At 38.9% G+C, this 26,530-nt stretch overlaps 1 protein-coding gene across 2 annotated transcripts in view; it reads left to right on the top strand.

Moving 5' to 3' along the window:
• XYLB (xylulokinase) overlaps positions 1-26,530 on the top strand; it is an 81,592-nt gene that overhangs the window by 6,094 nt on the left and 48,968 nt on the right. For both annotated transcript variants that reach the window (XM_026096833.2, XM_026096824.2), the window contains exons 5-15: positions 358-444; positions 1,629-1,757; positions 3,091-3,156; positions 5,513-5,585; positions 10,942-11,060; positions 12,328-12,409; positions 13,372-13,412; positions 13,849-13,964; positions 16,822-16,937; positions 19,500-19,573; positions 20,926-21,022. In XM_026096833.2, the coding sequence (XP_025952618.2) occupies positions 358-444; positions 1,629-1,757; positions 3,091-3,156; positions 5,513-5,585; positions 10,942-11,060; positions 12,328-12,409; positions 13,372-13,412; positions 13,849-13,964; positions 16,822-16,937; positions 19,500-19,573; positions 20,926-21,022 (1,000 nt within the window). The remainder of the gene's footprint in view (positions 1-357; positions 445-1,628; positions 1,758-3,090; positions 3,157-5,512; positions 5,586-10,941; positions 11,061-12,327; positions 12,410-13,371; positions 13,413-13,848; positions 13,965-16,821; positions 16,938-19,499; positions 19,574-20,925; positions 21,023-26,530) is intronic.

Raw genomic sequence — 26,530 nt, 5'->3', positions numbered from 1 at the left:
TGCGCTGCAATAACGCAGCCCAGTCTTTGCTGTGAACCCCTGGCTACAACTCAAAGAGCCCTTGAAGTAAGTAGCTAGTGCCATGGATTAGCAGTATAGCAACTAGAAGTTGCTATAGTTCAAGAACATCATTTTCTCTTGACTCCTATGTTTGCTGATTTAGTATATACTTTGTTCAATCTTGAAAAGTCATTTAATGAAGCAATTGGTTTGAATTGAAAAGGTGCATCTTTTTATGTCCTAGTTTGGAGGGAGTTTTCTCTCTGTTAGAGTTTAAAATTCAGATCAGAATATGAACTTGGCAACCTGGGATCATCTCCAGCTTCTGTTTCTTTACTGTGTTTGTACTTTCTGCAGCAACATGGGAGTGTGTATTGGAAAAAAGGAAGTGCTGAAATTTTAAAGAATGCATCATCTGAACTGCCTTTGCATCATACACTGAAGGTAATGTGCATAGAAGAGCTCTGAAGGGAGAGCTGCACTGTCTTTTTTTCTGATCTTTACACATTGGTTTCTTCCTTACAAACTTTTTCTCTTGTTTGAGTGAGTTGGAAGCTGCTGCAGCATAAAGCAATATGTACAGGATATTCCTTCAGCTTCAGGGCTTTTGACTTTTCCTGTTCTCCTGAGTGGCAGTATATGCTGCTTTAAAAACTGACAGGTGCCTGTGGGCATCTCAGAATCCTTCTGTGTCAGAGTAATACCCTGCTTGTTCTTTTAAACATAATGTTTTTGTAAACAACCTATAGTGGTTTTTTAGTATTTGTATTAACAAAAAACAATTGTGATGAGAATTGCCTGAGTTTCCTTGCAATGCTTGAGATTTCATTAGAAAATATATAAAAGACCAGTGTACACTTACATCTGAAAGGATGGAAGTGTCATGCTGTGTCAACAGAGACTCCAAACAACTGTATTGCTGAACTTCAAAATTTTGGGGGGAGGGAGGGTGGAGAGGTTGGTAGTTTTTGAACGTAGACTTGAGAAACTTTTATTTGAAAGGAAAAAGTAAGGAGAAATCAGCTTTTCTCTTGAAGACCCTTACTTTAACATCAGAAGGAACATTTGTACATTGGAGGGGAGACATTGGTGTAACTGATCTATTAAATGATTAATTTTGGAAATACCTCATCTGTGCAGAACTCTTGGGAGTGGAATTAAGATGCTGGCTAGTGATGTACCAAGTCTCATTTGCATTTCCAAAAGGTTATGCCAGTCATTGGAGAGAAATCTGTTAGTGGAACTTGAGAAAGATAATCTAATTGTTTAGTGAGAAATTCGAAAAAGTGGAGCTAAACTTGAGTAAAAAGGTGTGAGGCCTGGGCTGCCAAAGAAGCGTACCAAGGTACTGGCTCATGAGCTGGCGTCAACATACCATGCTGCAGGATGTATGAAAGAACAGCAGATAAAGCCTGTTGCTCCTCTCCAGTGTGCAGTTTGGGTTAGGCTTTCCCTTCCTAACCAACATGCTGTCCAATATCTGTTTTCCAGTAATTGTACAGAGTTGTTCAGAAGTCATTTCAGAGAACTGAACTGTGAGCTGCTACATAAGTCTGCTGTATTGTTATCTGTCCAGTAGGGAGTTCTTAGAGGTCAGTCTTACTAATAAAGAATATTGTTCGTTTCAGGATTGTTTTTCTGTTGGTAACAGCCCCATCTGGATGGATTCTAGTACAGCTTCCCAGTGCAGCTCTCTGGAAAAAGCCGTTGGAGGAGCACAACATCTAGCTAATATCACTGGTTCTCGAGCCTATGAGGTAAGAAGCAGCTAAGAAGAGAGTAGAAGTCCTTGGTAGAGTCTCATGATAGAAACAATTCTGCCATTGCTGTGGTGTCACAGCAGATAATGTGCAGGTGTAATCTGTGAAAGTCTTATTCCAAGCCTTTGAAAAAACTCTGATGATATTATGCTTTTCAGTAGTACTTCAAAGGAAGATGTAGAAATCCTGTTCTTTGGAAATTTTAAAACGAAGCTAGGCAAAGCACTAGAAAAGTGTGCAGCAAGAAGCGATGCACTGACGAGGGTGAGCTGTTGCACTTGGTCAGTGATTCCCAAACACAGCATTTGGCAGCCTTGCTTACAGGCTCAGGGACTGGTTCTCCCTGGGATCTCCTGTGCAGCTGAATTTCCATTGGGCTAGCAATCCAATTTGTAAATCTTACAGGCTTACTTGGGGTTATGACTCCCTATTTGGGGATCACTGCTCTAGGTTACTTCTGTAGTTAGCATATTGGCCTTTCAGTGTTCCCTTAAGGCTAACAAGCAGCTGTTGACCCACGAAGAGAAGCAAACTTCAGAAGTTCAGGACCGTATCAGAGAATACTGTCACTCATCTCTTCCTGACACTTGCCTCTCTTGTTACTGTGACAGTGAGTTGTGGAGTGGGAGAGGGGCTGCCCTCTGGGCATCTCAGCACCTGGGGAATAGGTTTTACTATTAATTCAACACAGTAAGTCTCTAAGCTCCCAGATTGCTGATTCTGTTTTTGAACGATCATGTAAGGCTTATGGCCAAGATTGCAATCGGACTTTATCTACTATTGACAGTTTATTTTTAACTTACTAAAGGCAATCAGATAACTTTAGAAGTTCAGTGTTAGAAGTTTGTTTTGTTATTTGGTATAACACATTGATGAAAAACAATTATCTTTTTGCTATTAGCCTGTTTTGGAGTTACTTCTTCCTTGAGTATGAATCTTCCTGCCTGCTCCCATTCACCTTCCTTACAGAGAGGGACATAGGTTGGGTAGCCTAAACCTGTCTGAGGATTCAAAGGCAGCATTTGAATGATGTGCGTCCCTGTGCATGTAATAAGTGTGATTCATTCCATTGAACTGTCATTTCCGAAATGTAAATTATGGATAGTAATGCTTTTTCACAGGCTCTTTTTCAAAAGGTGAGCAAAATTCTCATAATGAGACTATGCGTTATAGCCTGTTTAGTGCAGATTGCCTGCTGTGCGCTGACTTTCATCATGCATCAGGCAAATTAAATATCCAAAGTGCAATGTACTGAACTCATTACACAGAGTTAATGATTATTGACTCCATTTAGGGTTTGTGTTTCTAAGCATTTGCATTTCTTTCTCAGCGTTTTACAGGAAACCAGATAGCAAAGATTTACAGCCAGAATCCTGAGGTCTACATGCAAACTGAGGTTGGCTCAACTTCAATATAATTATTGGAAATCACAGTTTAAAATCTTTTAAAACTAATTTCATGGAGATATCAGATAATTTTTTTGTGAAGAGAAATATTTTGATTCTTGTGTTTAGTTTTAAGATTAAATTTGAGAATTGGAATGATGGTTTTATTTTATTTTTGTTTTTATTAAATTATAAGCCATTAAGCAGATAAGATGGAACTGATGCTTGATTTTTGAATGTTAGATTTAGCACAGTTGGATCCACTGGATCTGACCATTGTGAAAGAAGTTTTAAAAGGTAGACTTGCATTTGTGTGGTAATAAATTGTATGTACAGCAGTTCCAGCACTTGGAAATGATAATTAAGCACATAGTTGAAATTTTCACACCCCAAATTGGCTGTTTGCATGCAGAAATGTGATTGTTCTGCTATACATAACTGGCATTCCTACAGATGTGCCTAGGGAAAAAACTGCAATTGATTTTAAACTTTTTTCATAGTTTTTCTCTTGAGGAGCTACTTTGATTCTATTATTACAAGTGAATTACACCATGTAGTTGGTTTCCTTCATGTTTCAAATTTTAAAAATCAGCTATCAGTTTCATTATTATTTCAGTCTGTTGAGTCTGTATCTAGCAGGAACCGAAATGCTCTGATTTGCAGCAAGGTGAAAACTCCATGGATTATGGTGTAAATGAGGGGAGGGCTCCTGTCCTGTGATTAGAATCTGCCAAGCATCCTGACACGTGAAGTCAGACTGCTTGTGTTTTGTATTATTACAGTTCTTAATAGTATTGATCATAAATTTTCTGTGTTTTTAAAAATCTTACCCCTGCATGAAACAGTTAATTTCATGGGGAAGTGAGTTCCATAGCTGACTGTACTTTGTGGGAAAATACTTCCTTTTTAAAATATTTTTTCCTTTTTCAGTACCTATTCATCATATAACCTTCATGCTGCTGAGGGATGGCATGAAACAGATAGAAGACCAATGCAGTCTGATTATAAGCTTAAGACTAAATTCAAGAGGAAGGTGCTTCAGTGGGGGAAATTGGGTCCCTGGGAACTGAGATCTAGTCAGACTTTGACGGCTGGTTGCATTGATGGCCCCTTTCATCCATAAAAGACATGCAAGAAGTTGTGTTCTAGCACAAAATTTCTCCCATGCCAGAGTTGCTCTGGGGGACCCTTGAGAAGCACTTAGCAGCATGGCAGTCTCAGAGCCATGTGGAAGCTGGATGTTTTTCCTCCTCTCGGTCAGCTTGCTAAGCTGACAGATTCATAGTTTAACTTCATTCTTTTCCTTCCCTTTCAGGCAGCTAGTGCCCATTGGGGCAACACAGAAGGTAGGCCTTCGTTGTCTGAGCACAGTGCAATACGTTCTTGGGGACAGGCGCAAGAGCAAGTGTGTCGTTAAGTTTCCAGGCCATTATAACCACCTCTTAGAGCTCTGCCTGTAGTCTTTGAATGCTGTGTGAAACAGTGGTTTCATGATCACTAATACAAACCCTGTCACTGCTGGCTCACGCCACCAGAAGAAATTTGATCCCAATTAGTTATTGGGTGACAATCATATTTCCTTTGAATTAGAGCACGCAGTAAAGAATTTTTCAGCTTTTATGCCAGCTTCTGGGGCACAGACAGTACTTGATCCTGGCAGTTTCTCTAGCAGATTTGAACTGGCAGCGAGTTCATGCCGGATCCCTGCTTTGTGCCATACGGCTGGGGCATTTTTGGGCCGGGACTTAATGCTTTGTTGAAACATATCCCGAGGCTGAGCTGCAGGTAGTGGTTCAGCACAAAGCTAATTGTTACTGACTGGTGACTCCTGGGATGTCTGGGTCTGGTTTGGGAGGAGGTCACAGGTGAGAGGAAGGTAAGAGTTCACAAAAAGGTGCTGCTAGCAGAGCCTCACCAGAGTACAGACCAAAAAGCTTGCAGATTTGTGCTCTAGACTGACCAGTGCGTGATTTCTGTGCGTTTCCCCTGTTGTCAGCATACTGATATATATATTTTTTTTCTTGGTAAGCGTTTTTTGTTGAAATGAGATGGTGAGATACCTCACTTTCATGAATTAATTCCTGATGATATGGAATATGCTAATATAGTAGGTGTATTTTGCATGTTTCAGAGTGCAAAGCTATTAACAGCTTTTGTCATGGGGTTCCTTTTAGATTGGTATCTGTTGTATTCCTTAGACAGGAAAATATAGAACAGAATAATCCTTCTAGTAGTATTTTTTTTGTGCTTTCTGTACCTAACATTAAGCATCTATTAACACTTGCTCCTTCCAATTACGTAATTATTTACTTTCCTTGAAGTGAATGCTGATGGAAATCACTGTCTCACACTATTTTTTTCTTTCAGAGAATCTCTTTGGTTAGTAGTTTTGCAGCTTCCCTTTTTCTAGGTGCTTATGCACCCATCGATTACAGTGATGGTAAGTGTGTGGCCTTTCCTGCTAGTGACAGTTCCAACAAGGAGATTTTCCTCCCCATCCACCCTTACATGGAAGGGGGGAAAAGTCTTTGTCATTTATTTTCAGTCTTTAAACTTTAATGACAAGTTTATTAATTTTTAAGCTAAGTTACTTCTTTCAGTTTGTTGCTACTCTCGATAGTGCTGTCAACTCTGCTTATGTATCGCAATCGTGCTATAATTCCCATTCCTATAAAATGGATCTACAGGAAATACTTTTAAATGAAATCGTAGCCTTTTTCATTACTTCAGGATGCATAAAGGAGTGCTGAAATACCTGTCTAAAAGCATAAAAAAGTTGTGGTTTCTTTGTTAGACTTCATAGTTCTGCTATTTTTTCTTTGTTTTTGATGATTTTGTTCTTGAGTTACACAAGATGTGAACAAGAGGTATATAGTGATTCCCCCCCCCCCCCCCAATCTAACTGGGGTATGGCTCTGCAATGGAAATATCTTTTCAAAATGAGCCAGAGTAAAACCATAAACCAAGCAAGAAACCCCAAACTCAGTTTAAAAAATGTAACCTTTCATATCTCTCTATCCATCACAACAAAGGCAAAAAAAGTGACTAGGCCAACGTCTCTTTTTCTGTTGTGTGTTATCTCCCGTATCCAGCTTTTAAATGGCAATTTTAAATGGCAATTACAAGGAAGCCTTTTTCCTGGGAGCTGTGCTGTTATTTCTAAATAGCATTTTGATTCCTGCTCAGAAACTAAGAGAAGATGTATTTGAGAGCTGAAAGGTTAGATAATAAGGCTCTCCAAGGAAATTTTGCGTTATAGAGCCAGATTTGACACCCATATGTGAAGACCAACTCATTTTTTTTCTCCTTTGTTATTCCAACTAGGCTCAGAGGAAAAGGCAAGACATCTCAATTTTAGCTAATGGACAATTTATTCAATACTGAGTCTCCCATTTATACTTGAGACCTTAAAAATTGAAAGGCAATCCATGCTTATTTTGAAGCAATTGTGAGATTATTACATCTATCTTCTGGTCCTGTTCTGTTAGCAATGTATTTTCACAGCTACATTTTATTTTTTGTGTATTTTTGGCAACAGTAACTCTTTGAAGATTTGTACTTTGCTCCTCAGTAGACCCCAGTACTGAGCACTTCAGCTACTCAGTAACCTGCAGAACTAGCTCCATGTACTGTATTTCAAATAGAGATGGTGAGATCTTCCAGATATTTTTTTCTGGCAAATAAATCTGTCAGTGTTTGTTTTTTCAGTGAAAGCAAAGTGTTCATTTTGGTTGAAATGTTTAAAAAAGTAAGAATTAAAAATACTGGCTTTTTGTAATGTTATCTCTGCCTTTTCTGGTTGGAAGCAAATGGGGAAAACAGTGTCGCTTCCCTTTTTTAAAACAACAATTTCTGTGTTTAGTTGAAAAACAATACATTTTAAACTGTAAGCAAAGTGAAAATTTGCTTCATTGGAAACCTTTCATAGAAAATATATTGTGTTTTTCAAACAAGATCTAGGAGATCCTTTTAATTCTGTTACACCTCTGGATATTTAAATAACTTGAATAAATGTTAGCTACTGTTCAGAGGATGTAAGATTATTAAATGTGTGAAAAAAGATAAGAGAATTAAGCAGGCCATTATAATTCTGCTCTTACAAGATAAAAGATTTTGCAGCATTGTAAGCTATATTTTGTCTTGTATGCTCTTTTCTTCTGTTAACATAATGAGAGAGAATTCTAATTCTAGTAATAAAATATAATTATAATGTATGCAATAGTTATTTGGAACCAACTGAAAAACTTGTTTTCTTATCATTTACAATCTCCTGCAGTTCGCTAGATCTTTTATGTTGCACCTGTATATTGTAGTTTGAAATGCATCTCTCAAAATAATGTTCAGATAATAGACCTATTCTTCATTTCTGTAGGTTTAACTTCAGGTCATATCATCTTTAAAAGACCCTGTCAAATTGTTTAGCTCTGCATGATAACTTATCTCTCTAAATGTGCAGGTTACTGTTGGAAATGTGTTACTCAGTTTCAGGATTTCTCCTTCTTAAAGGTCCAATCTCATAAGGCTCAAATCACTCATTGTGAGTGGCTGAGCACCCTGGGTGATTGATTTAAAAAAAAAAAAATTACATTCTGGTGGAACGAAGAACGATTTTGATTTATATTGTGCAGATGTTAAAAATAAGATATGTTTGGGACCTAAACAACTTGAACACTCGAGGCATTGTCTCTTTTAGAAGACACCTTAATAACAGTTATTCAACTCTTGACCTAAAGAAGCTTTATCTTTTTGAAATGCTTTTCTAAGAGCCTTAGGCAAATCATAGCTTAGCATACTTGTTTTTGTTGTTCTATCAAACAAGGATGCTTTGAACTGAAGCCTTTTCAAAACGAAGCACAGTGGGCTGAATTTGCTCCTGATGTGGCTTGTTTGGTGTCAGGAGAGCTATACTGCCTAGGATTTTAACTCACTGAAAAGGCAGTCCGGAGTGCTGTAATACAGATGCACTTAGCTGTTTATAAATATATTCAAATATTGATCTTTTGTTTGTGGATTAATAAAACCAATTAGTCTGTGTCTTTTGGCCTTTGTAATGAAATTGTTTTTCTCCAGCCTTGAAGCACTTGAATTTTTTGTATCTGTAGTGAATGTTATCAAGTTCTGATTGTGTTTCTGGCCGTTCTGTATTAAGAGTCAGTGATGCTTGCGGTGAGATACTGAATCTATTCATCCATGTATTGACCCTTTTCTCAATCTTTACTAGACCGTGACCTTGGCTGTTGACACTATTCATTCTGATGGGGCATCCATTTGGAGTGACAAGTCAAAGGGCTGCCTTTGATTTTTCTACAGTCTTACCCCCCACCCCTTAATCCTCAGATTATTACTTATTTTAAACGTTAAAATCGGAGTGGCATGTTTAAGCCGTTTTAATTAACGTTTTTTTCTAGAAGCAGTGTAGATCGTGATCAGAGGTGATCGAGTTAGGAACTCGCTCTCCATCACTCCCTGTGTAATCAAAGGAGAAAGAGAAGCCGTTCCAGGGAGCAGTCAGCTGGGTTCTTTTCTTTCCAGTGCCTAGAGTGTCTTATGCAAGTGCCTAAAGTTAGACAGGATACATCCAGGCCAATAGGTTAATAATTCTTGTAAAATAGTTGTTTTACATCTTTTCAATAAGTTCTGGGTGGAGAGGTAAATTAGCTCACCTTTCTTTTCTCAAGTTATATTAATGTCTCTGTGCAACTGTATTTATGAGTCAGTGCAACTGAACTGTTGTCTCTGTGTTGTATAAGCTTAGACATTTCAGTTATGAAGATTAGTGTTTTGCCAGTTTTATGCAGGGAATATTGGGGGATACCCTTACATCTTGCAGAATGGCATCGGAGGATTCTAGTTAAATGTTTTCTCTAGCTTGGGAGGGCAAAGGGTTTTTATTTAAAAAAAAAAAAAACACAACCCTTTTTCTAATAAAATTCTTATTTATTTAAAGACTTTATTGCTCACTGAGTAATTAAATTGGGTTTCTCCGTATTTTACTCTAGGGACTTTTCCAGGAAACTTTTTAGATTTGCATATTTCCTGGTAGAAGGACTTGTGTTCCCTAGGGGCTTGGGAAGAGGCTGCTTGCACCTCCTTTAAGTGCGGATGATGATGCTAGACTCAGGAAGCTGGGGGTGGTTAATTTTAAGAGTGGTCTCATTTACAGAACGGAGAGAAGCTGGAATAAGTCTTGCCATCTCTACTGTTTCTGTTAGTGCCAGTGATTTTGACAGCAGAAAAGGGAAATGCACCTTTTGTCCATGGGGTGCATGTTGCCCTTTGTGCTCTGTCAAATTCCTGCTTTGGCATTTTAGGCCAAATTAACTAGTGCATAATTTATTAAGTGTATTTAATTTGCATGAAATGTGATTAATTGATTGAATTTAATAAAGTTAATTTTATTTTCTATGTTGTTAAGTATAATCCAAATTTCCTGCTGTTTGGCCTGGATTATTCCAGTGCCTCAGCTGGAATATGCCTCAGCATTTGCGCTGTGCAACTAGCAGCAGTGTGTGCCTGTGGAGTGTGCAGCAGGATTATCCCGTGTTCAGAATAAGAGCCCTGCTAGAGCTTTGTGGTCTGCTGGCCAAGATGTGGGTTGCATCTCAGTCCACAGACACTGCGTACTGGGTCAGCTCCACCATCTCTGTTTTGAAAAAGTTGAAGATTTATTGAATTGAAGTAAATTCTAGATTTTCCACCGTGCTTGGCTGAGTATGTGGCTGTGTTTCTGAGATAAGTCATGGGCTAAATGGTCTTTGAAATGAAAATGTTGTTAATCCAGAATAAGACTAATTTGTCCCAGAACAGTACTGACTAGAAACACGTACAGATTTTTCAAGTCTAATGAAATGTGCAATTGAAGACATCTTAGAAATATGGGAAAGAGATGTGGCGTGCTCAGATATGGAGTGCTCACTAACCAAAATCAATTAACTTTATAAAGAAGAGCAGTGCAAATGAAATAGTGAGGGAAATGCAATGAGAAGCTAAAGTAAAAGTGCACAGCCCTCCTCAGATCTAGTAATAGCAAACTCAGGTGGCCACAACAGTCAGTTAGCCAGAGCAACCAGTAATTCATTCACTAAATCTACATTTTGGAGGTATTGCACACTTGCAGCTGTTGCAGATTTCAGTTGGGCTGTTCAACATTTCTGAAAATCATGACTTTGATATTTAAAGCTGGACTATCCAAATTAGCCTTAGAGGTTAGTTTTGAAAATTTGATCTCTTGCTTTTTTTGACCTCTAAGCTTATATTTCATCATCTCTGAAGAAGGAAGCACTGGTATGGAAGAAGATTAGTCAGCATGGATTTAGATGCTGGTCTGATACTATACTCAAAGGTAGGAGTAGCATAGAGACATACCACCCAGGGAGGAATTTCTTTGTTGTTAGGCCTCAGATGGGCACAGCACACGTTCAAGTTACATTGCTGCATCACCTTTAGATAAGTGTAGTGAGGAAGGTTTTAGGAGAAGCTGATGGGAGGCAGTGACCTTGTTCTTCCTTCTGCTCTTAATCTAGGAGTAACTGAATGGTCTGGTGTGTTGTGTGTCAGAGAGGTCTCATTTTCTGCTACCTTAACAGGTGAAAGCTATCTAGAGGCTGAATCACCAACTGTGTAGTGTTCTTTATGCTTAGAAGAGCTGAAATCATTCTGTTTTGATGTAAGATTTTCATCTGTAATTTTTCTGTTGCACGTAACAAGGTGAAATTTTCTGATGCAATACTGCCTGTTTTCTGTGTACTAGTTTTGTGTTTAATGACCTGTGGTGCTTCTTGTGATCTGCCTTGTAGGTTCTGGGATGAATTTGCTGGAGATTTGTGAAAAGGTATGGTCAGGGTCTTGCCTTGACGCTTGTGCACCTGGATTAGCGGAGAAACTAGGATGCCCTGTGCCATCCCACTCAGTCCTGGTATGTGCCTGTCCAGAAGAGCTGTTAACAAATTGTCTTTGAAAGAAATTGGGCTCTGTGCTGAAAGTTCAACTAATGGAACTTTCTTGGCATATATTTGTGTGTGTGTGCATGCACAGTTATCCTCAGAGCAGTGCTGGTTCATTAATATTTCCAGGTGTGTTGTGAATGTATATGCCAGAGCAGGAACAGACATCTTTGAAAACTGGTCATTGGTATCTGTCATGGCTTTCATCATTGATCATCTTGGATTCCTGCATGCCCTGGGGTACAAAGACAGAAGGTTTTGACAGATGCTCCAGTGATAAGAATCTATTTTTTTCCCCCTGCCTGTGTGCCCACAAGCACCTGGTCACTGCAGAGCTATGCACAGCATGTATTACTGCAGAAACAGAACCCAACATTTGCATTTCTTAACAGTGACCTTGTTTTAAACAGTTTGTAGAGTTAATGAGTTAATCTTTATGGATAATTTTGGATATTTAAAGCTCCACATTTCACATAAAATAGTGAAATCAAATCAAGCTGAACGTCTCTTAAAGTAAGAGTCAACTTAGTCTTGCTACTCAGCACAAGAAGAGCTGTTGCTATAGGTGCTGCACGTGTAAGAATGTGGATGGCTGTCACTTGATCCCTCCGAATTCAGCACTAGTAAGGTAGCTGATTTGTGATTCCAGTGCCAGTCTGCTGTGCAAGAGGAGGAACATACTAAAACTCTTTGCACATGCCCTCTATTTTTTAAGGATAATTTTTATCTCCTGTTTTTTTTTTTTTTTTTTTTTCCTTCTCTGTGGCTATCAAACATGGTTTAAAACAATAGAGTTGTTGCCCCCTGAAATAACAGGGGTCATACTCTGGCATTTGATGTTGTGATGTTTATTAATATTGTATTTACTCTTATGTTTGCATTGAATTTCTAATTTCTATCTGTTAATATTCAGGTATGTGTGCAAAATAGGCAGATACATTTCTGTTACTTAATGTGAATAAGTGGAGATAGACCCAGAGTTAAAATGCTGCTATTTAATTGACGTATTTTAAAATCTAATCTGAGGGGTATTTTTGAGGTTCTCTTAATTAAAATAAAAAAAAAAAAGTGGTTCAAAATCTCTAGAATATTTATGCCTTAAAATCACAAAGGTAATTATCCCAGCTGCTCTGGGGCTGTTTGTTTCTCTGTTACAGCACATTGTGTCTTACATTGCAAGGTTACTTTGCATTTTTCAGCTTTTTTTCACTGTATATTTCTTTTTTTTTTTTTCCTTAGGGGCCCATTTCTCCTTATTATATTAAACGTTACGGGTTTAGCCCAGACTGTAAAATAGTAGCATTTACAGGAGACAATCCAGGTGAGATGATTAAACGTGTAAGATTCAGTAGATATGATTATTTACAAACTAAAACTCTAAAATCAATCTTATTAGTTCTCAGATGCTCCCTGTACACTTGTCAGCATTAATACCTTTTTCCAACAGCCTTACATCACTGTTTCTTCTCAGATACAGACATACTGTACGAGCTGGGTACTACAAATGAATTCCCTTTTGCCTAGTAATTACAGGTGACTTTGTTTACCTCTTGGTAACTTCGTTTTGGTTTGTCTGCACCTAATAAACTATTTTTAGTATGAATTGCTTTTATTTTAACTTGGAAAATGTGGATTCAGAAACTTCTGTTGTAACTTGTCAAGCTGAATGGTGGAGATGGTTCTCTAAGAGTTTTGCTTCTGTCAGATGGATAGATCTCAGTATGAGGGAATGTGTTAATTTGGGCTCAGTTTTGGGAATCCTAGGGACTAGACTGTTGCAGTGTAGAGCAAGGAAGTCTGTTTCTCAAGACTGCAAAAATAAAATATTTATCAGTCTTACAGTTGCATATCCAGGTTTGAATTAAGATGGAGGCTTTGTCATGTTATCATCATGCTTTACTTTGCATGCGTGTTGCAGGAGGTGGTTAAACTTGGAATTTCCCAAAGGTCCCATTTTTTTCTAAGACTCAAATCCGGCTTTGTGTAATAATAGTATGTCAGTAGTCTGACGTAAGTGGGAGTCTCTGTGCTTTAAAGTGCCGTATTACATAAGGGTCCACAGTACTTAGAACATGAATGTGTAAAACACTGGAAAATCTTGACTTCTGCAGATTTTTGCCTTGAGCATTCTGAGTCTATGCTCAGAATGACTCCCTCACCCAAACTCTTTGCCCCTCTTTCACAAAACCAAAATGCTATTATATAGGCTAAGGCCATTGTGACGCATACTATAATTGAGTCTCATGAATAACTTTTTATTTATGTTCTGACTTTTGCTTTCAGCATCTTTGGCAGGGATGAGACTTCAAGAAGGAGATATTGCAGTAAGTCAAAACGTATTCCTGAAAACTATCCATATCCCTGAATAAATGAAAGACTTGAAATGTAAAATGGTAACATGGACAATAACTGTAGAGTATCAGTTAAATTAATCTGTTATCACTGATTTTGTTTGTTGCATTCAAGCTTTTTCTTTTCTTTTCTTTTTTTTTTTTTTTAATCAATCTGTAAGCCGGCTGAAAGATTTTAAGTAAACTCTGAATATTTTTAAACAAATGCTCCAGACGTTAAAACCTGTCTCCGTCTGGTATGTATTTCACTGATGTGACAAGTCAGAGCTAGTTTCAATATGAATCCAATTGACTTAATGTGTAATTTAAAAACAATTAGTGGTAATAACAAATGGTTTTAATTTAATTTCTGTATTGCTTTCCATGCACATTGTGATAAGGCTTCAATTATTATTTTTTTTTCTTCTAGATTAGCCTTGGCACAAGTGACACATTGTTTCTTTGGATCCAAGAACCAACTCCTGCCTTAGAAGGTCATATCCTCTGCAACCCTGTTGACTCTCAAGCCTATATGGCACTTTTATGGTAATATAATTTATTTTTTGTACATGTGGGATCAATAAGATATATTTCTTTCTCTATGTTAGTGTTTCATTTCTTTTGCAAAATGATAATGAATACAACATTCAGCATTCTGCATAGTATATGGTAATCTATTGTTGAAACATTTGCATCAACATTATAACATTCACATTGTTTAATTTGGGTAGCTGCAACTGCAGAGTTGTGGAGGATAAATTTTCGTGGCAATAAAAAGATGGAATTAGTTTCTTGTATTCATAGGGTCAGCTCGCTTTGCATCTAAGGCAATATATTTAATGTACAGGAATAACAATCATCTGAAATACAATAATCTGAAATGTGAGAAGCTTGAGTAGACCGTGTAACTTCTGTGCTGTTCTACTGGTCCAGAGAGGGCATAACAGGGCAGGTGAAGATGCCTTTCTCGTAGAGGAGAACGCTCAGTGCTGTTCAGGGACACATCAGGCTGTGCATGTGGAAAATACCGAGATCTCAAGAAGCCCAGCTGTGAGAATGATCCTCATGGTAGCATTTGGCTGCTGTAGTTAGGGAATGGTTTGGCCCCTAGCCAGTCAAGTAGGTGGAAAGATGGCCTAAAGCTATGTTGTCCCTCACTGAGTCACTGTATTTGAGAGGAAAAACTTTCAAAGTGGGTCAGACCATTTAGGCATATATTTGCAAGTAATATACCCAAAATTTTGTGTCAAAATCCCCTGGACTGCACAGAGCACAACCCAGAATTTATTGGCAGGGCAGAATGGATGGGGCCCTGTAGCCCTCTTTATAACTTGGGGTTAGGACATTGTGCTTCTTGGGAAGGCCTTCAGAAATGGGCAACACTGCAACAGGGCCACTAATTGTGAATATACAGATACAGCCCTCCTAAGGATCTAAAATAGTTCCCCCCCCCCCACTTAGACTACTACTTATTTGTCGTAGTAACATTGTTTCCTTTATTCCAAAACAACAGATGTGTAAAGCAGCTACTTTGAGGACTAGTTTCTGAAGTGCAGATTTGATGGCATTAGTGATTAACTCAACCTGCTCCCTGTGGATCCTGAGATTTCCCCTTACCTCTAACACCACGAAACCAAACTGTAGATTCTTGTAACTCAAAACTTCAGCAAAGCTCAAGTCTGCCTTTTAACTATAATGTCGAGTCTTACGTGTACATTAATAGGATTGTGTAGGTAACGGTGGGAACAGTGTTAGTGAAGTTGAGTTTATTAGGGCAATATCAGTTGTAAGTTGTTGAGTTTCATAATACAGTTTCCCAGCAATTGTTTATTTTTTGAAGCTTTGTTATCAAGTTTCTCTTCTTCCTGATATTTTTCCAATGCTGCTGTGTGAAGGAGCTATATAAACAACTGTTTTGTATTAGGAAAGGACTTGGTGAGACATTCTTCTGAATTATCATTATACTTCTGTTCTTTTACTTCTGCTTAACACATTCAGAAGGGCAAATCTCTGTCTTTCAGAACATACTGTATTTCTGTAGCCATGCAGATGTAGAATTCCTCTTCCCCCTGTCTAACTGTTTCGCCTCCACAGTGCACCTTTTGCACCAAATGCCCCTTACGTGGGTATAAATGTTTGTAGCATAATGGTATAAACAGGGGACTTACCTGGCTTGGGATGAAAAGAGTACATGAGCTACCAGGCAGATTACCTGTACAGAAAACTCAAGTAACTTCAGCTGCCTTTACTGGGCATGTTCAATGATTTCCTTGCCCTCTTTCTGGACATTTCTGTGCCTTTCCAGCTGAGTTGCTTAGATAACTCTGTGTTGGAGAGTATTCAAACTGCTTTCCTTTGAATCTGAGTCAAATGCTGCAGTATATTGCAGGAGTGTTATATTCACAGAGGAGACCAAGGAGGTGACTGCACAGGGGGTGCACAGATTATGGACACTGAACAGATGCATATTTTACAGGCAACTTTAATTGTCTGGTTTCTGCATTACTTGTGCCTCAAAGCAGAGCCGGTTAGGGTCCAGCATGGTTTATGAGCTTTGGAACAGAATCACGCACATGCAGCTGTGGTGCTTTTCTTTGCCAGATCCTGGCCCAGAGCTAGAGCTTATAAGTCTTATTGGACCCAAGCTGGCGCGGCGCCAGTACCATGTTCCTGAAATCGGAAATGCAGTGTGGAGACACTCTTGCTCCTGCTTACAGAGTCATCTCCTGGTTGAGTTTTTGAGCGTTGACTCTGTCAGAGTACTCGTGACTGCATATGGTAGCACTGCCTCTGCACCCACAGCACAGAGCTCTCTCCCTCAGGTAATTAGCTCCATCTGCAGATGGTTTCCAAAAGTAGGTATCCATCTCAGCTCCCACAGTGCAGCCAGACTCAGTGAAGCCCTTTACCAGAGTGCTGGCACAGTGCACAAACACAGCTCCACAGGACCCAGCCCTAGGCCAGCTCGGTCAGAGCTCCTGCTGCTTCAGTGTGTGCAGGATGGTCTCTAGTGCTTTGGGCTCTGAGAAACCTTAGTAGGTCAGGGACTGAGCTGTGGCTTCTGTGTATGGAGCTCTGAGGAGGTATCTGAGCTGTTCCGCTAGCCTGGGTTTGGCGTGGCCTGCCAGACTGGATCTAAGCCGACACACTGGAGAGGTGTGTACCAGCATCTCTGTGCTGTTCCTCAACGTGTCCCGTAATATTTGTATTCTTTCCTGCCTCATTTCCTCCCCTCTCCATTTCTTTGCATAATGAAGAGAAGGTTATATCCTAGTTTGCACAGCTATATCCATCTGAAATAATAAACAGCAATACTAAATAAGTATTTTTTTAAAGCAAATTGCTTTGAAAATCTAGGACCAAATGCTTTGGAAAATGCATATGGTATGTTTGTGTGTTTTAGTTTTAAGAACGGCTCTCTGATGAGAGAGAGGATCAGAGATGACTGTGCTTCAGGCTCCTGGGATGAATTCTCCAAAGCCCTAACGTCTACTGTTGCTGGAAACAATGGAAACTTGGGTATGAGCCTTAGCAAGGCTGGGAATTCCAGGGTTTCCTTAGGCACGCTTAAAATTTTGTGGGAGTTGCACCTACTTTTTAATTGGGTCACAATAAAGGCCAATCATTAACTTAACTGGAGCAAGGAAAACTCCTAATGTGTACTCAGAAATACTCTCTTGGCAGACTAAGTGTCACGATAGTGTTTTCCTTTAACGTTCAGTAAATAAGAAAATGATATTTATGGAACTGTTTTGGTAACTGAAAGTCTTTTAGTAGCCTCTTAGCAGTAGAATTTTAAAACCGGTGATTTCTAGAGGCTTTCATTAAAGTTTGTTGCTTTATACTGAGGACTCAAACCAGGGGCACTTAAGTAGCTCCATATTGTCTCTCAGTCTTCAATGTTTTTGATCTCCAAATGTTATTCTATAATCCTGTTCAGTGCATGTGAACAAAACAGTGATACCAGTGTCAAATGACATGCAGATTTTTTGCACTTTCCCCAGTCTGTGTCACACAGTCTTATCTCTGTTTTTTCTCACATTATGCTAAGTGAATCAAATCAAACAAAATAACGATGAAAATATTTAAAAATTATTCATAAACCTCTGTATTTGAAGTTTTACATTATTTTCTTTCCTAAAATTTAGAATTTCACAGGTGTGGTATATCGCTCTGAAATAAATTAACAAAAAGTGAGCCTGTGTGTAATCAAGATTAAAATTTAACCATTGTAGGGCTGGATTTGGAATCATTACAGTTGTATTAGGTCTGAATTAACAAGAGTAAAATTAAATTAAAATTTCTGGGTTGAAAAGTCTATTTTTAATCCAGATATTTAAGCTATAGAAGACTTCATTCCCTAGAAAAGTGAATTTAAGATATAGTTTCTTGACATTGTGAGGTTAGCACTGAATTCATTTTTAGAGGCTTCCTTCTGTTGTCTGTGAAATCCAGTCTCTGTGGAGTATTAAAATGGCCAGGAATTTCTTTTCACTATAGAGCAAATCAATTCAGGTGTTTTGAAAATGGGAAGAAGTTAATCCAAATCCCAGAAGTCAAACACTTTAGATTGTAATAGAAAAAAATGGAAGCTGATGAGAATATTATTATTGATTGCAGGGATGCCAGGACACTACCTTAAAGTTTTAAAATTTGTTTTGCAGTGTATTCACTTGGAGAACTCGGTCCCCTTTGAAATGGGTGTTTCATGGAAGTAATCCTCAATAACCTGCATCCTCAGATAACCTCTGGGTTACCTGAGGATGTGGTTCGTATGTAAAAACACAGTAGAGTCCATAATCTGAGTTCCTGAGGGGAGCAAAACAAGTAAAGAACTGGCAAGGCTTCCTCTCTTTTATCAGCTGTCCCCTGCCCTTCCTGTTGGGTAAGAAGATGCCACTAGAGGTTTCAGAGATTTGGAGATAGGCAGAGGCATGTGCTAAGGTGATGTTGGGGTATGAGAGTAACAGTGGTAAGAAATGGGGAATGAGGAGCGGGGAATGGATGAGGATCCTTTAATGTGTGGGAGGCACCTGAGAAGGCAGGAGGAAAATTTGGAGGAGCAAATTTCCTTGAAGGCCTCGTCTACCAGATTCGATGTGGCAGCAGGGCCAGAAGGGAGGGTGCCTGCATACATCTGTAGGCCACGCTGCTGCTCACTGGCAGGTTTTCTGAATATTTAACCTTTAACATATTTTTCTTATTTAATATTTAGCCTTAATTTAAGGTTGTGTGCACTAAAGCACAGTGCTATTTTTAGCTGTTGGATAATATTCATAGGACTGCTAGGACATACTCTTGTTCCAAAGATCTGAACCTTAGAGGCTCTCTTTAATTTCTTAACTGATCTGTCCAGCTCTTGTCTTCATTTTCTTCTATTTTTGTCTCCTTTCTTGAGTATCTTTTCTGACCACTCCTTCTCGCTGTCAGTGCAAAGGAAATCTTTTTCACACTTTTGTCTAGTTATCTACAAAACAGTACTGCATTTCTTCAGGTCTCATCAAACCTGTTCAGAGACCAACTCTGCTTGTAACATCTGATGCTCTTTAGTAAGCTCATGAAATCTAATCTAGTGCATGAAGTGTTCCATTATTCCCTGTTATTCCCTGTTCTTCTTACTAAACTACCATTTGTTCCGTTTTTTTTCTTTCACTCTTGCATAGGACCTACTGAAACTATTTCTAAGATTTGTTGTTATCTATGCTACTTGCGTATGTGTATGTTTTGGTGGATGCATGCTGTTATATAGACTTGTTTATTATATTATTTGGATTTTTAATGAAGTATTAAGCATGTCTGGCTCTAGGCATCTTTTAGATGCACATTTTTGTAAATTGATAGTAATAAAATTAAATTCAATAAATACCTGGTCTGAAATTAGTTAAGAAACAAGCTGTGTGCTTTATGTGTGTGCAGAGGGAGGTACTGTACAAAAATGAAATGCTTTCTCTAATGAAGCAGGCTGAAATGTTTTTGCATGTAAATGGTGTACATTTACGATTGTTTTAGCTATGTGCTGAAATAAGAATATAACTCTGGGCTCAGTGAAAATGTAACACTCTTTATTTTTTCTTGATACAGGTTTCTACTTTGATGTGATGGAAATTACTCCTGAAGCTGTTGGGATTCACAGATTCAACAGAGACAACCAAAAGGTAGTAATAATCTAATTAACATCTAAAACCTTGAAGGAGTACTGTCAAGGCTTAAAATCTTTGCCGTTATCTTTTTCATCTGAGATATTTGCTTTTGAGTTTCATTTACTGATGCAAGTCCTTGGGATGATTTTCCTAAGGAATTGTTTGGTCTGTAGCTTGAGAGCATCTGCAGTGTGAAGGCTGAACTAGAACTCAGAGGTTGTTTTTTCTATGAAATATTTCCTGTGCTTGAAAACATGGATTTACTGAAATCAACACTCTTCCTAAAGCAGGGTTAACTTTAAGTTTATTGAGAGCTTCAAAATGTTAGACACAGGGATAAGAACATGTTGAAATTTTGGGCTATGGTGTTTTGTCTTTTATCTCGCTGTGAATGTGCATGTAAAGACAGTACCTCATTTTGCTGTCCTGCATGCCTTTGGGTAAGCTGCAAGCCATGTGGCAGTATGTAACAAAAGACTCAATGCAATTGGAATTAAAATAGAAATTATGTTATGGAGAAGAAAGTTCTTTGTATCCTTGCTTTTTTTTTTCTTTTGAGGAATGGATGTTGTTTCAATGTCTGGCTTTCCAGGTGGTACTGAAACTCAACAGATGTCTTTGATCAATCATGACTCCCAGTCGATTAGATCTCACTTAGATGAACAGAGATTGATACTATCTTGTGTTTGCAGTGTAGTTCTAGTGTCTTAAATACTTACTGTTTAAATGAATGCATAGTCACTTCTTGCTGTTATCCAAATTGTAGGCACTTACTGTAGTGCATGGAAAAACTCAAGTTTTTGTGAAAGAATCTTTGTATTTGCTTTGTAGTTCGTTATTTTCCTATTTCTGCTGCCTCTCTTATATTGAGGTTGGCAAAAGGGCAGAAAAATGTTATACATAGCAATTAAATACATTAATGAAAAGATTAAGTGGTTACACTTTTGTGCAGACAAAAATAGATTTAAACTTTTCTTTGTGACATTGCCTAATGCATCTGAATTTTGTCCAGTCACTTCAGTATTACATGTTTTGAGCTACAGTTTCCTAAGCAGCCTTTGATGCTGAGGAATACACAGAGAAGAATTTACAGCTTAAACTAGAACCTCTTCCCGTCGTTCATTGATTTCAAGATTGAAGGATTTGCTAACAGTACTGAGGTTGTGGGTTGCATTCTCTGTCATGAGTCTTTAGGAGCACCTTGTATACGTGATTGAAGAACTGGGGCTGAGCTGAAATCAGGCTTCAGAGTGAAGATAAGGATAATGAACTATAAATCTGTTCCGTATTTCTAACCAGTCTCCAACTTGGTATTGTATACTGTTATAAGGTGCACGTTGACTTAATGTATTCCTTCTTTGATACAGGTTTCAGACTTTCCAAAGGAGGTGGAGATACGAGCATTGATCGAAGGGCAGTTCATGGCCAAGAGGATTCATGCTGAAAAGCTGGGATATAAAGTCAGTAAGTGTGATGAAAAAGCTGCCGAGCTATTGGCACTAGAGATCAAGCACGAAGATAGAAATCTGGAAAGTAATGCCAGTATTGTGATTCTTATTCTTTCTGATGAATACAGAAACTGGTATGAATTCTAAATTAGCTTCCTGGAGAATTTTCGATGGTATGTTGTGGAGAAGCTTTTGGCAGATACTACCTTTAGAAGGACCAAGGGTTTAACTTTTAAGATTTCTTTTCTCGAGCATTCTTGCTGTTTCATTGTTATCGAGCTGCACTGTCAATTTTTAAAAAATAGCTTGGGTTTCCAATAGCTTAATAATGACAAGAAAACTAGCCCTCTGCCTAAAGCATATGACCATAACTCAGGAAATCTGAAACCTGTGTTCAACTTCTGGCTCTGCTGTAAGCTTACCTTTTTACCTCAGTTTTCTGTTCATAAAGCAGAAGCCCTTTCTCTGTCTTGTGATCTAGAAAACATAATCACAAAGGATTTTATATATATATATTTATATATAAATACATCTATATGTATAGTAAAGAGAGAACTCCAGGAGCTAGAAGTTATGAAAATCTAGAGATACTGGAACAAATCACAAGGTCTGGCAAGACTTCCTTATAAAGTTACACTTAAGTTTTTCCTAAGGAAGGTTTTTCCTGTTACATGTTTTCTTGTGTGCTTGAAACATTATTTATTTATGGAGACAGGCAGAGATTCAAGTAGATCATGTTTAAAATACCTCTTAATCCTTCGTTCTTAGATTCTGTTATCTCAGAAACTTTGCTTATATAGCCTAGAAAGCTCTTGGCTGAAGAGGATACATTTGTGCTCTGTGCATATCAGGGAGCAGACAAAAAACAGAGTGGGAGGAGAACTTGCTGAGATACAGGGCAACTCTAATGCAAAAGCAAAGGGATGGAAATTACCTGTAAAAACATTTAGGCTAAGCAGGATAGCCAAAAACCTGATTAGTTTTAGGACATGGCTTAATAAGCTTTAAAAACATTTTTTAATATTGTAGGTATCCACAATAAAAAGGCGATGGGTGTGATTGCATTGTGTTCCAGGTAGATGCCTTGGAACCTTCTGTGCTGTTGTTTTGTTTCATCTGAAGGGTCTTTTAGTTATTTGGTAACTAACAGATGAGTCGTTTTACAAAAAGAACAGCTGTACATAGCGCAGGCTGTGCGCACCTCCCACTTTTCCTTAGTGGCATTATTTAAATGCCATATTCCGTATTTGTGTAGCGATGGCAGCCTTGCATCTGCATTTGTTGCTTGACAGGTCTGAAAACAGGGTGTGTTCTGAACGTGTTTCAGGGTACCGATGGGCATTGTGGGAACTACTCTGATAGTATCAGGCTTTCTCTTGTTTAATAGCTGCTATTTTTCAGGCTGCTTTTTTGTTTTTTAATGTGATTTGAAGGCTTATTTATCTTTTGGATTAAATATACAGTCAGGACCCTTGTGTTTATTCAATTCCATTTAGGCCTTGCCTGCATGGGGAATTGACTTTGATTTTTCCAGGAATCAAGCTGCTTTACATTCAGAAATATAATTACAGCAGTGTAAATCTTGGCTTTTTTTTTGCTTATGCCAGAGGGGGGATACAATAATAATTGCTTACAAAGTCCTGAAATTTAGATGATGACTCCTATTAAATAGGTCTGTAATAGAAGATGGAAGTGACATGATCAGTCACAACATTTTCCTGCGATATCCTGTGGGTTTATGTGGTGGTGTCTCAGTGGTGCAGATGAGCCAGAAAACTGACTGCACATTTCCCTAGGTGCCATGAAAGCCTATTTGTAGAATCATGAACCTGCCTCTCAATTCTTGGGCCAAATTCAGTATGACTGACGGTAATCTTGAAAGCATAGGATAAGCCAGAAAGCAGCATACATGGAAAAGAATTTTGTAAAAAGAAAAAAAAATCTGTCTTATGGACTTCTTGGATATGCAATATGAATATTGCAAAAATTAGATAATCCCTTATAATTTAGTTTCAGTTAATGAATTTATTATCTTGCTAGTAGCAGTACTTTAAATCTCCTCTCTGTATAGCTAGCTCTGCATTAGGAAGTGTAATTATGCTGAAATGCTGTTTTATGTTTGAGGTTTTGTTCCAGTTTGATGTGCCCAATACCTTACAGATGATGCTTCATAAATTGCAAATAATATTTTAGTTTCAAAAATCTGAAAACAGCTGTCCTGCTGTGTTTATGCTCTGATACACCAGTAGAGGGCAGGGGACTCTGTCTCTTTTATTTGCTTCGAAGCTGGGATGTGGCACAGAGGCACCAGATGGTCCTTAGGAGAAAAGTTAGACCTTAGATTAATCGTGATTAAAGGGTTTCCAAAGTATGTGTCACTGTGTTATAATTGCTCTAATCTTCCTCAATCAGATTTCAGGGGAAATGATTCAGGAACACCCTATATCCTGTTTCCCTTATTTACTTAAGGGATGGATAGAGCGATGTGATCTAGGAACACACAAATGAGTCTTGCTCTGCCCCGTCGTTTACATACTCCAGTTCAGAGATTCATGCGGATAAGGTGAAGGTTTGCTGTTTTCCCTTTTTTTTCCTGGGTTTTGATTGTATCATAAACACCTTCTGCTTTGTCACTTCCTTTTTCCGCCATCCCCTTTTGAAAGCGCAGCTCAGCAGTTGGAGTTCAGGGACTGATGATATAGATATGCTTGATGGGAACCTGTTGAAATAAGGAACTCACACAACCTCTCCGAAGCCAAAACCACGGCAACTTTGTAGAGAAACGACAGTGTCTGCAGCTCCCTGATGCAGGTCATCACAGCAGCTATAAAACTGTCAGTGGTTCAAACTGATCTGCCCGTTTATACTGTAATAATCTTGATGACCACTTCAGATTTGATTCTCTTCCTGACCAAACAGTTCTGAAATTCATATTGTCGCTGACAGGAGAACGTTACGGTCCTTGTGTGGATCCAGTGAAGCTGCCCTGGTGGAGACCTACAAAACTGTTTGCTCTTGGGAGCAAATTCTACCCTTGCGTGCACAACTGGGTGAAGTAAATATTATCGTGGCGTATATTATGTATGCTAAAGGAAAGCAGTACACAAGCAGGGCTTCTGCTGTAGTTCACAGATGTAGTCAGTAGATGTTTGAACGGTGTGCTGGCCTACGGTGCAGAAACCCCCATGCCGATGGTAGTTGGAGCACTACGTGTGCACACCCTGGGTCGGGTGTACTGGGACGGTGTTGCCGAAGCTCAGTCCTGTTTTTCCCGTGGGCTGAGTACCAGGAGTGGGCTGCAGTGAAGCTGTTGACTTTGGGCCTGGGTCTCTGTGCACTTGGTAGCGCCTGTCAGCAGGTACGTAATTCTCCAGCTGCCTGGTGCGCTCTCGGTGTCATGTTTATGCGTTTAGGAGTCTGATTCTTGCCACCTAAATGTCATCAGCAGGGGCAGAGATGGATAGAAGGTGCCAAGTTTTACAAGCTAAAGCATTGTCCATAAAATCCTGCGTCTGTTTATTATGTAATTTACAGTTTGTTATGTACATAAATCCGTCGCTTGCAATAACATTGGTGCCCTGAATTGTAGTGACAGTCCTGAGTGCTGAAGCATTGGCTTGGGCAACGCAGACATGTCCGTGTTTTTGCGCTGGCATAAAAACGAGTCATTTTTTTCTCCTAAGTGCATTTCAAATGTGTGAAAGAACATTGTTCTGACTGGGTATGCAGCTAGGTGTATCCGTAAACAAAATAGCAGTCCTGCAATACTGGAAAAATGAGGGAGCGTCGGTGCGTGGTGGGCCTGACGTTTCAGTGATAAGAGTGAGAACTTCTGTTTTCTAAAGAAGTCAGTCTAAAATTACATGACGGCAAAATCCAAGATGTCAAGTGATGCTTTCCTTTTGCCTTCAGATACTGTTTTCATCTGATGATATTTTCCGCAAGCAGAGGGTAATAATAATTTGTGGCTCTTGATCTGCGGCGAAGGCAGTGAGAGGCGCTCAGAAAGTGCGGATTAGGATAACGTGGAGGCATTGTGTTTCATTGTTCATGGTGCCGTGCAGAGGCACAAAATCCCGAAGGTGAGGCATGAGGTGTCACTTCCCAGCAATGTGTTAGTCTGTTGGATGAGAAAGTGGCTCTCTGGTTTGGCAAGGCTAGATGCTGCTGGTCCTTGGGACACTCCTGGGATGACTTTGTGTTAGGCTAGGAAACAGAAATTTTGCTAATAATTATCTTTGACTGACTGGCTTCTACAGCTGTAGGCTCTAAACTGCTTATAAGTCATCAGCAACTTTGGGGTACTTGTTTTATCCATCTTCTTTGCCGTCACTGCTAAGCATGCAGCTGCTTGAGTTGTAGCAGTATTTTAGCTGAAATGAGGAACACTGTGAGTGAAGCCATTTTGTAGTTGCATACAGATCAAATTGATGTTTATGCCCTGCGGGATTTAAATTTCTCAGAGAAATCAATACTAAAATGTTGTGTTGGCTTCATGCTTGTCTCTCGCTGTTTGCTGCTAAGAGCGCTGACGATATTTCAGCAGCACCAGGGTGGCTGCTTTGTAGAGGCCCTATTGCTTCAGCGAGCGGATGAAAACAGTTTAAAAATAATTTGAGGACAGCACCCTTGATGGGAAGAGAAGTTGAAATCCTCTGTTTAAAATAATAGTAAATAGTGGTAATAGTCAGATTGGTAGTATTGGAAGATGTGTGAGTAGTGGTGGGGCAGGCAGTGTTATTTAGCATGGAGTGCACACAGAATGCAAATAGCCACTGGATCTTAAGCCTACATTTTTGAGTGAGGAGTGTTGGCTCAAAAAGTACTTTCATATTCATCAAAGGCAGAGTCTTCCTCTCACCTAAAGTCAGCTATAAAGGACGTTTGTATTTTCTGATGAAATTTAGTCTGATAAGAGTGCCAGCGTGAGGCAGGCAGTACAGTGCCAAGAACTTTGCTATATAGCTCCTCTCTTGTTTCCTGCAGAGCATCAGACTTTTATCACGTAGCAGAACCTTCTAGGCACGATCGAGCAAGACTTGGTTTTAAGCCAGTGATCTGGAATGGAAGGTTGGTTAGCTTGTTATCAATTCCCTGAACAAGTGTTTTACAAAAAAGAAGGGCTTTTTATTATTATTTGGCTCAGGAGAGTACAGTATTAGTTTAACTAATTTTTAAAAGAGTTAGATAAAATGTCTCTAAAGGAAATGACCTAATGTGCAGTAAGGAAACTGCTTACGTGCTCTAGTAATTTTTAATGCAGTGGCTATTGTCTTGCTTTTATTTTGTTTTATTGTTGTTACTCATACACAGGAAACACAATGAAGGCGGAAAAGCTGAAGAGTTAATAAAAAGATTGGAAAGGGTACTATCTGTCTTGCTTTCCTGACACATTGATAAAATGTTGTCATTGTTTGAACAATCGCTTTTAATGTTTGGTCAGCAAAAGACCAAGTATTTAAATGGTTCAATTCCTGTGCCCTGATGTTAGGAGAGATTGTTTATGACTGCTTCAGTGGATGTA

The sequence above is a fragment of the Dromaius novaehollandiae genome, chromosome 2 (assembly GCF_036370855.1).
Source record: "Dromaius novaehollandiae isolate bDroNov1 chromosome 2, bDroNov1.hap1, whole genome shotgun sequence".
In the NCBI taxonomy this organism is placed as follows: domain Eukaryota; kingdom Metazoa; phylum Chordata; class Aves; order Casuariiformes; family Dromaiidae; genus Dromaius; species Dromaius novaehollandiae.
The sequence above is the reverse complement of the archived record's forward strand: the minus strand, read 5'-3'. Positions and strand labels throughout refer to the sequence as shown.